At 41.8% G+C, this 11289-nt stretch overlaps 1 protein-coding gene across 1 annotated transcript in view; it reads right to left on the bottom strand.

Annotated features, from left to right (window-relative positions):
* Positions 1-11183: 11183 nt before the first annotated feature.
* CDC14A (cell division cycle 14A) overlaps positions 11184-11289 on the bottom strand; it is a 250286-nt gene continuing 250180 nt past the window's right edge. Inside the window, exon 16 of the mRNA XM_077905608.1 lies at positions 11184-11285. Coding sequence (XP_077761734.1) covers positions 11199-11285 — 87 coding nt within the window. The 3' untranslated portion in view covers positions 11184-11198. The remainder of the gene's footprint in view (positions 11286-11289) is intronic.

Genomic DNA, 11289 nt, shown 5'->3' with positions numbered 1-11289 from the left:
GATGTGTGAGTCACTGGTGTGTTTACAGCGTGCCAGGCACTGTTCTATGTTCTTTACAGGCATTAACCTTTTCAATCCTCACAAAACCTGCATGGGATAATCTCCACTAGTAGTGGGCGCCTGGGTGGCTCAGTGGTTGAGCATCTGCCTTTGGCTCAGGTTGTGATCCCAGGGTCCTGGGATCAAGTCCTGCATCGAGCTCCCCACAGGGAGCCTGCTTCTCCCTCTGCCTGTGTCTCTGCCTCTCTCTGTGTGTCTCTCATGAATAGATAAATAAAATCTTGAAGAAAAAAAGAATCTCCACTAGTAGTTCTGCTGTGGCAACTGCTATACAGAAAGACAAGTAAGTTGGCCAAAATCACACAACTAGAGAGTGATGAGTCTACAATAAGAATCAGAGCCTGAGCTCTTCACCAGAAGGATAGTGTACAGAAAGATACATGCACAGTTCCAGAAATTAGAAAACACGGCCAGTCAGGGGAAATGGGAGTCAATGTGAGGGGACTCAGTGGTCACAAGAGAGCATCAGAAGCAAATGAGAGTGAAGAGATAATGGTCAGGTTAGAGAAGGTCTGTGTAGCCTGCTGAAGTTTGTATTTAATCCTCAGAGCAACTGGCACCATGGAAGTTTCTGTGCCCAAGGTCACATCTACGTTTCAGGAAGATGACTGACAACAGAGTAGAGAGTGGATTGCAGAGGATCCCGGGAGCAGGGGCCAGTTGAGACAGTAATGTCACTGTACAGGTGATAACGGGTAAGGGGCCCGGGCAATGGGGAGGGGAAGGGAGAGCCACAGGGGCTATTTCAATGCTAGAGTTTCTAGAAGTAGGAGGCAAGCTGTTTGGAGTGGAAGTTGATCCAGAAGGAAAGGAGAGAAGGATGATTTCTAGGTTCAGGCTTGTGTAGAAGCAATGCCATTAACCAGAACAGGGAATGCAAGAGAAGTACTTGGTTCAAGAGAGAGACACTTTGTTCCGTTTGGGAATACTGCATTTAAGATGCCTGTTCCAGTCATTATTGCTATGTCACCAACCGTCTTAACACTTAATAGTTTAAAATAATAATTTATGATTGTTGCTCATGGTTCTATGAGTCAAGTGGGTTCAGCTGGGTAATTCTTGCTTGGAATCTCTCAGATAATTACTGTCAGATGTTGGCTGGGCTGCAACTTTCTGAAGGCTCAGTTGGGCTGGTTGTCCAAAATGGCTCACTTGCATGGGTGGCAGCTGATGAGGGCTTTTGGATAGGAGTTCAGCTGGGCTTTTCCACCTACACATGGCCTCTCTGTGTGACTTGAGCTTCTCACAGCAGGATCGCTGGGTTACAAGAGATAGAGTCCAAAGAGAAAGCATTTGTAGATGCTTAGGCAGAAGCTGTAAGACTTCTAATAACCTAGCCTTGGAAATCATTTAGTAGTTAGGGGTGGATCACAGGGTCAGACCAGATTCAGAGAGGGAACTTCCTCGGGCTTGAAGACTGAGAAACGTATCTAATTGGGGCCCATCTTTGGAGACTAACACAGTGCCTTTGGGACATGCAATTAGAGAAGTTTAATAGGCAATTAAGTTATGGGTCTCCAGTTCAGAAAGAAATCTGGGCTGGGGAATCTCGCTGAGAAGATAATCAGTATGTAGGCAGTGATGGAAGCCGTGGATGTAGATGAGGTCGCCCAGAAGCATACGCAGAGCACAACAAAAATAACTCCAGAGGAAGAACTTTGAAATGCCAAGATCTAAACAGTAAGCAATGGAACAACGAGCTCTTAACAGAGACCAAGAGCTACAGAAGAGAAAACCATGCAAGAATATGCTTATACAAGCCAAACGTAACATGTCAAGAGTGTCAGATGCTGCAGAGAGGCAAAGTCAGGTGGGACCTGCAAACTATTCTTACCAGCTTTGACAATTAGGTGTTCATGGGTGACTTTAGTAGGAAGAGTTTCGGAATGGGAAAAGCAAAGAGAAAAATAAAACAGACTGAAGTGAAACAGACGATGACTGGTAGCTGAGAGAACAGGCAAGAAGCTATCACAAGACATAATTGAAGGCGGGCTTGTATTTTAAGATGGTTAGCGCAAGGGCTCTGGGGTCGGGTTGCCTATTTGCATAGATTTGCATATTGGCTCTGCAGGCTGTGTGTTATTGATTGCTCTCCTAACTTAACCTTTCCAACCGTCACTTTTCTCCAAGGAAAGTGACATTTAAGCTGGCACTTGAAGGATGAACAAGAATCAGCCAGGCAATGGGTTAGGAGAATAAAGTTTTTGGCTGGGGTAACAGCAAGGATGTGAATTTGGAGCACACTTGGCTTATGCAAGAAAAAGACTGGAGTGGGACAGGCTGGCAGGAGAGACAGGTGGATGATATGGTTCCTGGAGTAGCAGGAGACTGGGGGAGGAAGGAGACAGGAATCTGATCTTTCTGGTTGTTATAGATGGGGGGAGAGGGGCATGGATTTTATTTTATTTTTTTTCTAAGTGCAATGGGAAGTCACTGGGAAATTATAAACAAATAAATGACATTATTTGACACATTTTAAAAAGATCACTCTGAGGCACCTGGGTGGCTCAGTCAGTTAAGCATCTGACTTCAACTCTAGTCATGATCCCAGGGTCCTAGGATCAAGCCCCAAATCGGGCTTCCCGCTTAGCACGAGAGCCTGCTTCTTCCGGCTTGGGCACTCTCTCTTTCACTCTCTTCTCAAATAAATAAATCGCTGTTTTTAAACATATTTTAAAAATAAACATACACCTACCCACCAATTCTACTTCTAGGTATTCACTCAAAACAAAGGAAAACGTGTTCACAAAAAGACTCATGCAAGATTACTCATAGCCATTTCATTCATAGTAGCCAAAAACTGGAAAAAGTCCACATATCCATCAATTTGAAAATTATAAACACACTGCAATATATTCACAAGTGGACTATTACTCAACAATAAAACAATGAATTACTGATACAGCTAATGCATGTTACATGATTCCATTCCCATGACACTACAACAGGCAAAGCCCATCTATCATGGAAAAAACTTAGAACAGTGGTTTCTTCTGGGGTGGGAATGGGAGCAAGGATTGCCTGCGAAAGGTATTAGGGGACTTTCTGAAGGCATAGTTAGTGTTCTGTACTTGGTAAGAGTTAGGTTTAACAGTTGCCCTAACTCAGCAAATGTAATTTAGGAGTTAAATTTTACATTAAAACAAGCACAAAACCATCCAGTTGTTGAACTCTCATTAGTTGTATTTATGCTGAAGGGTTTTTACAGGGAAGGGTACTAATATCCGCCATTTCTTTGAAATATACCCAAATTAAGGTGGATTCATGATGAATAGGGGGATAGATGGATGGACAGAAAGGTAGTAAGTATACGTGTTATGGGCTGAAGTGTGTCATCTCAAAATTCGTATGTTGAAGTACTAAGCCCCAGTACTTGGGATGGAATGCTATTTGGTGATAGGAGCTTTAAGAGGTGATTAAGGGAATATAAGGTCATTTGGGTGGGTCCTAATCCAGTGAGTGGTGTCCTCACAGGAAAAAGAGGTGAGGATACAGATAACACAGACTGAGGAACAACCATGTGAGGACCCACAGAGAAAATGACCACCTGCAAGACAAGGACAGAGGTATCAGAAGAAACCAAACTGGGTGACATCTTGGTCTTCGGTCTCCAAAACTGTGAGAAAATAAATTTTTGTTATTTGAGCCAGCCACTCTGTGGTATTTTGTTATGGCAGCCCTAGCATACTAATACGTATGAGTAAAATGTTGATGGTAGAAATTAGGTAACAGGTATGAATATTCATTCACTACCAGATTATTTCAACTTTGCTGTATATTTCAAAGTTTTCATAGTAAAACACTGGGGAGGGAATCGCCTGATCTCTATGTTTAATGGATTTAAGGAACAACTGTGAAAATTGGGAGGAGGGGATCACAGTGACCAAAGTGAAGAGTGGCGGGAGCTCGTTCTAGGATGGTGAGAGTGGGTTTGGAGAGAAATGGGCAGATTCTACATTTATGTTAGAGATAGAAGTAACAGGACTGCCTGAGAGATTGGATACAGAATACAAGTGAAATGACAAAAATCAAAGATGACTGCTAATGTATTTCCACAACTGGGTGGCCAGTGGTATTTACTAAGATGGAAAATATAAGAGTCACTGGAGCAAATCCTAAGTCTTGTTTGGTCCTGCTAAGTTTGAAATGCCCTCGGGATATCCAACTGGCATCGTCAAGGAGTAAGTTAAATATAAAACGCAGAGCTTAGATGATGCAAAACATTCGAACAGCTTAGCACCATGCCTGATACATAGTAAACATAATAAATATGTAGTATTACTTCTAATTATTTTCATAATTATAGGAGACGTGAACAAAGGTAGATCTATTAACACTGAATATCGGCTTATTGGTAAATCCTGCCTGAGAAAGGAGATAAGATGAAAAATATATAGTTAAATCTGAGAGCCTATTTGAAACGGCTAATAAAAAGCATTCGAACGTGAACCTGCACCGAATGACATCAGGCTGAATGAGCTCAGGCTGGCCTGCTATCCACCCCTCAGGCTCAGGCAACGTCACTTCCAAATCAGAGAAACGAGAATTTATTCTCCATTAAATAACTCATCCTAATGTTTAATAACTACTACAGTCACTTGTGATTTTTTTGCAATTTGAATTTGTCTAAATATAGCGAGAGCTCAAATTATTGGCCCCAGAATGCTGCTTCTTAAAGTCCTAATATATGATATGATTTTGTTTCTGTTTATCTGCTAGGTCAGAGTCCCTGGATGGATTTGCAATGCAATATCCTTGCATGCAAAAATTTAATACGTTTTAGACATCTTTGTTAGAATCTTACATTCTTCATCAGATACGGCGCACAGATAGCACCCCTAGATTAACCATGTAGGCAGGAAAATTGGGGGGGAAATGAAAACCTGTCATCCATGTCATTATTTCGGCATTAAGCCTTTAGGGAGTAGGAGAAGTGTCACTCAGAGCATCTCTGCAATTGCCTGAGCTGCATCAGTGTCACCAGCTGCCTGACACAATCATGTCGAGCTTGCTGAAACTCTCCTGTTTTCTCCCCCACCTATGCATCCCCACCCTCTTCTCAGTGGAAACAGGACCAGTATTTGTTCATACTGAATGGAAAATAGTAGCACACACAGCCTTGATGTGGCTTCTCTTTTTAAAAGAACAGCCACCAGCTCACTTGAGTGCTTGACAACCTGCTAGGCACCGTGCTCATTTCATTCACCCTTCGTAGCAAAGGTCCTACGAGGTGGTGTCTATTGTTACCGCGTTTCACAGATGAGGGAGCTTATGCTCCAGGAGGTTAAGTAATCTCCCCAACTCGCAAGTAAGAGAATCGGAGTTCAAAATGAAGTCAGGCAATCAACAGAGAAAGATCTCCTACCTGCTGTATCCTCAGCATCACTGATGAGCATGACATCAGGAGGCCAGGGGCTTAGGGTTGGTTCATCCCCTGACTCTTCTGCAGCCATGAAGCTGCCAGCTTTCTGCTCTGCCTCTGCGGGAACAGCTGAATGTGCAGCTCCTACTCTGTATGAAGGTGAAGCTTCCCTGGCAGGCCATCCACCACCCCCCCCACCCTACACAGGTCCCCAGGCCCTCTTATCTCCTACCCCATGCCTATAGTGTTTTTTCCAGGGCATAAACCTTCACATTTCCCAATGAAGATGAAGCCAAATGCAAATATCCCTTCGGAAAGTAGAGGTGGCTTAAACTCCCACTACACGAGACGTGACCTGTGTTCAGATCCATCTGGATTGAGGTTTAGCTACTAAAGATTGGGCGGAAAAGGAGAAAGGGCAGCTAGCTATAAAAGGACATAGAAAGACCAGGAAACTATTCAGAAACAAGTAGGTAGGCTCAAACTTCACCTACCAGGCTGCTGATTGCCAATCAGCGCATCCCAAAAAGAATTCAAGGGTAACGTCCACTTGCCCCCATCTACTCTTTCCACTTCGGAGCCCATACAGCCAGTGTACAGGACTTCACAGGGACCACAACCAAGCTCCCACCCTGCCTCTTGTCCCTCTTGCTGCAGTGTGTAGGCATTTATATTTAAAAAGCTGGTTATAAAAATAAATAAATAAATAAATAAATAAATAAATAAATAAATAAAATAAAATAAAAAGCTGGTTATTTGGAGAAATGAGTTCCTTTCTCTACACAAATCTGCAGCTGGTATAAATCAGTGCTTCATAGGGCTTTCGCCCCTGCTGCTCTGCTGTGCCCTAGAGAATGGTGATCACAGGTGGGCTACTCCACGCCACTAGCCTCATCCAGGCTGTGTCTAAGGGGTCTCACCACGGCATAAGCTGTTTATTCCCCCAGAGGCTTCAGGGATGGTCTGGGAGAAAAATGGTAAAGAGATTTGCCCGGAGTGCTGGCGGTAATTCTATTATTTAAGTCACAAAGCCAAGTTAATTCCAATGAAATATTTATGAGGTTTATTTACTATCTATCTTGCACATTAGACTAGGGCTGGATTAAGAAGCAACCCAGCAAAAGGAGAGAAAATGAGTGGGAAATATCAGAGAGGGAGACAGAACATGAGAGACTCCTAACTCTGGGAAACGAGCAAGGGGTGGTGGAAAGGGAGGTGAGCGGGGGGTTGGGGTAACTGGGTGACGGGCACTGAGGGGGGCACTTGATGGGATGAGCACTGGGTGTTATGTTGTATGTTGGCAAATTGAACACCAATAAAAAGAAATTAAAAACAAAACAAAACAAAACCAAAAAAAAAAAAAAAAAAAAAGAAGCAACCCAGCCAGCCAACTGTCCCAAACACCAATCTGAAAGGGGAGCCAAAACCACTTACTGGCCAGGATGTAATAGGGAGGAAGTATGTATTGGCCTCATCAGTCTCAGAGCACTAAATAGGAAGGGAAGAAACACTAAGTGCCTCCCTGCAGAAGGAAAATATCAAAGGGACAAGTTAAACTTCCTTGTAAGGAGCTGGAAGGAATTAGCCTCGGGGCTTTGTCTTTGCTGCATGAGATTTACAAATTTGGGGACAGCTAAATGGCTCAGGACTAGAGAAAAGAGGCAGACCGCTCCCACTAAAAGGCACTCCAGTCCCTCTCCCTCAGTCCAAGGGATGCGAAATGATTCCCCTGCCCAGTCTTTCTCTAGGTGGGGCAGCCACTGTATACAGCCTCCCAGGTGGTGCACAACTGTTTGGGCTGCACCCAGAGAGCCCAAGATGTGTAGGTTGGCCTACTGAATGAGTAAGTAACATGTGTTGGAGAAAGATTTACTTTTTTTCCCCCACATCCGTGTCATTGCCTTTAGTCTCCTGCTGTCCTAAGTTGTCTTGAGCAGGGCAGGAGGGCTCTTTCTGCTTCTAACCTTCCTGTCCTAATTCATTCTCCTTCTTTGGCATGAGTCAGCCTCTAGAACAAGACCAGATCATGCCACTTCCATTCTTAAAAGCCTCCCATGGCCTCGCACTGCCATTATAAAGGACAAACTTCTTAGCGTGGAAATAAGACCCTCCGTGATTAGCCCCAAACTGACTTGTCCAGAATCATCTCTCACTACTCCCCATGTTTTTGCTCTGTGCTCCAGCCCTGCCCAGTGTCAAATTTACCACAGGCTTTCTCACTTGAGGCCACTGCCCATTCTATATCCTCTACCAGGGATAACCTTTTTTCCCTTTTTCAATAGTGTCATGGGTTTTCTACATTGAATATATCTTTAAAAACAAATATTTTGTCAAATCATGTATTTTTTAAAAGATTTTATACATTTATTTGAGAGAGGGAGGGGGACAAACAGGGAGAGAGAGGGAGAGAATCTCAATCAGACTCCACACTGAGCATGGAGCCCCACCAGGGGCTTGATCCCACGACCCTGAGATCATCACCTGAGCTGAAACCAAGAGTTGGAGCTCAACCAAATAAGCCACCCAGGCACCCCTGTCAAATTATATTTTTTAATAATTTTTAAATTTTAGAATAGTTCTAGATTTATAGAAAGGCTGCAAAGATAGTACAGAGAGCTCCCATAGATCACACACCTAGTTTCTCCTATTGTTAACATCTCGAATCGGCAATGATGCATTTGCCATAACTAATCAACCAATATTGATACCTTATTATTAACTGAAGTCCACACTTAACTCAGCGTATGAGCTAGAGTTCATACTTTATTTCCTTAGTTCTTATTTGATTTTTCTGTGGCAGGATCCTATCAGGATATCACTTTACATTTAATTTTGATGTCTCCTGAGGCTTCTCTTGATTATGGCAGTTTCATAAACTTCCCTTGCTTTTTGATGGCTCTGTTTTGAGGTCTACTGGCCAGATATTTTGTAGGATGCCCACCTACTAGAATTCTGGTGGTTTTTTTCATGATTACACTGGGGTTATAGGCTCTGGGGAGGAAGACCACAAAGTGCCATTCTCATCACATGATATCAAGGATAAATGCTATCAACATGTCTTATCGCTATTAATGTCAACACTGCTCACCTGGCTGGGGTAGTGTTTCCCAGGTGCCTTCTTCCAGGTGTGGGTTACTCCCCACACCCTCTTTCTTCAGAAGGAAGTCACTGATGCAGCTCATACTTCAGGACTGGGAAGTCATGCTCCATTTCCCTGAGGAGGGAGCATCTACACAAATTATCAAACCAGATTTCTAAAAACATTTTGTTCTCTTGAATGTCTATTTTTACCCACAAGCTTCTAGTAACCAGTGTGGCTTATTCTGAATGGATTGTTTTGACTTTGGGTAGGCACAGAATTAGGGTAAAAGGTAGATATGTGGCTCAGTTTTCTAATTTCCTTTTAAGGCCTAGCTGCTAAACCAAAATTACTTGTTACATCTTAAATGTATAATTTATAGTCTTTATTTAAACTTTACAAATAATAGAGAATGCCATTTATTCTTTGGGAAGAGGATAAATAGAAGACTTGAAATGTTAATAATTCAGATTAGCAGAAAGTGAAAATTATTAAGCCGCTAGACAGCTATTGTTTTATATATACCTGCCTAGAAAGAAATGGCAGAGGAATTCTGATCTGTAAAGGAAAAAAAAAATCATTTATTCTTAAAGTTGCACAAGTGTTTTCTGACCATCTGAGGACAATTCAGTGACCTTCAAGAGTCTGTCCTTACGCTCTCCCTGGCTCCACACCACTGTGTTAGTACTCGAGTGCCGTGATGCAGAACACAGGGAGGTGACTTTCCTTCATGGTTCCAGCACCATACGTTCTCCGGTTAATATACTTCCCCAAAATAAAGAATCCGCCACTTCCTATTATCCGATTCAGACCGATTGTCTTCTTTTTGAAATGGCAAGTAAACATCTCTTGGTAAAGCATACTGTGTTTGTAAAGCTTTTCTGTTTAAAAGGCAGAAAAACCCACCACCAAAAAAGAAATATCTTATTTTAGCTCTCCATAAAAATCAGCTTGAAAAAAGGCAGCATAGTGCTCCCTGCTAGCAACTAGCTCATCAATACCTGTTTCACTGAATTCCAATTATCTTTTTTCCCAAGCCAATTTATGTGTGGATAAAACCTAGATCTAGATCCTTTAAGATTTACGGTAAAGTTCTTATCCTTAAGTATTCCCAATAAGTAAACAGTTAAGACATGGTCCAAATGGCCTGAATTTGATCCCTGGAATCCCCCTAAAAGTGTTTTCCCTGGGGCAGAATTTCCCTGAGGAAAAAAAAAAAAAAAGAACAAAAGAAATCAGACTTTATTTTGGAATATCTGCTTTGGTAAGGGAAGGGAGCTATTAATCACAGAAATGTGTCTTAAAGTTGAACTTTCTAAAGCAACATTGCATAGTACTTAGTAAAGGTAAAAATTTTAGTAAAGGTAAAATTTATTGAAATTAATAAGAAAGCAAGCAAGCCATGGGCAAAAGAATGAGTGATTCAGGACTTCCACATTAGTCATTTTATCTGAAGTGATCAACTATATGAGGCCTATCATGTCCACCCAATTTTTTCCCTGTATTCTGAATAGGTGACACTGGAGAATGTCTCGGGAGACACAACATGGAAGCCAACATTAGACTTATGCAAGTGACTCTTCCAGCTGGAAAGCTACACACATCTATATATATGTTGCTATGAAGTGAGATCCACTACGTTTACCAACCACTACACTTACCAAAGAGTGTACAAAGTAATGGACACCTGGGTGGCTCAGTGGTTGAGCATCTGCCCTGGGCTCAGGGTGTGATCCCGGGATTGAGTTCCCCATTGGGCTCCCTGTGAGGAGCCTGCTTCTCTCTCTGCCTCTCCCTCTGTGTCTCTCATGAATAAATAAATAAAATCTTTTCTTTAAAAAAAAAGAGTGTACAAAGTAGGATCTAATTTTTGGCAAAATACAGATCTCTAATATGAATGTCCATATATGCAAAAAGGAAGTCTAAAAAGATATATGTACTAAAATGCTAACAGTGCTGAGTCATGAGAATATGAGTGATCTTTATTTTTCTCTTGTACTTCGTTATACTTTCTGATTGTTTCTAATAGTACTTTCTAGAAATTTAAATATATATATACATAAATATACTTTATCTCTTTCCTGCCAGAACTTTCTTTCTTTTCCTCAGTCAGATTTCTCTTAACACTCTGCAAGTGCAAAACTTACACTCATACCCTTCACTATTTGCAACTAACTGGGAGGAATTCAGACTTTCTGAAAAAAAAAAAATGTATTGACAGTATGGTATTTGATGATGACTTGGATCAATTGAAGGCTACATAGAAAAAAACTAAAATTCCATATTTTTTCCTAGAAGAATTTTTAAAGCCTTTTAAAGGCTCATAAACAATCTGACAACATATATCCAATTTTTGTATGTACAGCATCTGTTATCCTTGGTAGTCATAAACATAACTTGACTTTTTTCCAAGAGGAAGAGAAGTATGCAGTTTCTCTGGCTAATTCACATACCTAAAAGCCTCAAAATCTCCCAGAACTGATAAAGTCTTTCAGAGTCCCTTTGGTAGGAATGAGGGTAAGTTTATGCATTAAACAGGACCAAGTTCTCATAGTCAAATGAATTTCCAATAGTTTGTGTGCAGTTTTTTAAAGTGTAAAATAGGAAGGTTTCTGGAAGCAAAACTCACATACATTCGCTTTGATAGTGCATAAGCCTCAAGAAGGATACTGCAGCCACAACAGAGGAATATACTTTTCATGTGTCCTTGACCACTTCTTCTCTAGGCAAGGGCGCTTCTCTGGGGAAGGCGCCCAGCTGCAGGAGGGATGGGCGTACACAGAGCTGT

The sequence above is a fragment of the Canis aureus genome, chromosome 8, assembly GCF_053574225.1.
Source record: "Canis aureus isolate CA01 chromosome 8, VMU_Caureus_v.1.0, whole genome shotgun sequence".
In the NCBI taxonomy this organism is placed as follows: Eukaryota; Metazoa; Chordata; class Mammalia; order Carnivora; family Canidae; genus Canis; species Canis aureus.
The sequence above is the reverse complement of the archived record's forward strand: the minus strand, read 5'-3'. Positions and strand labels throughout refer to the sequence as shown.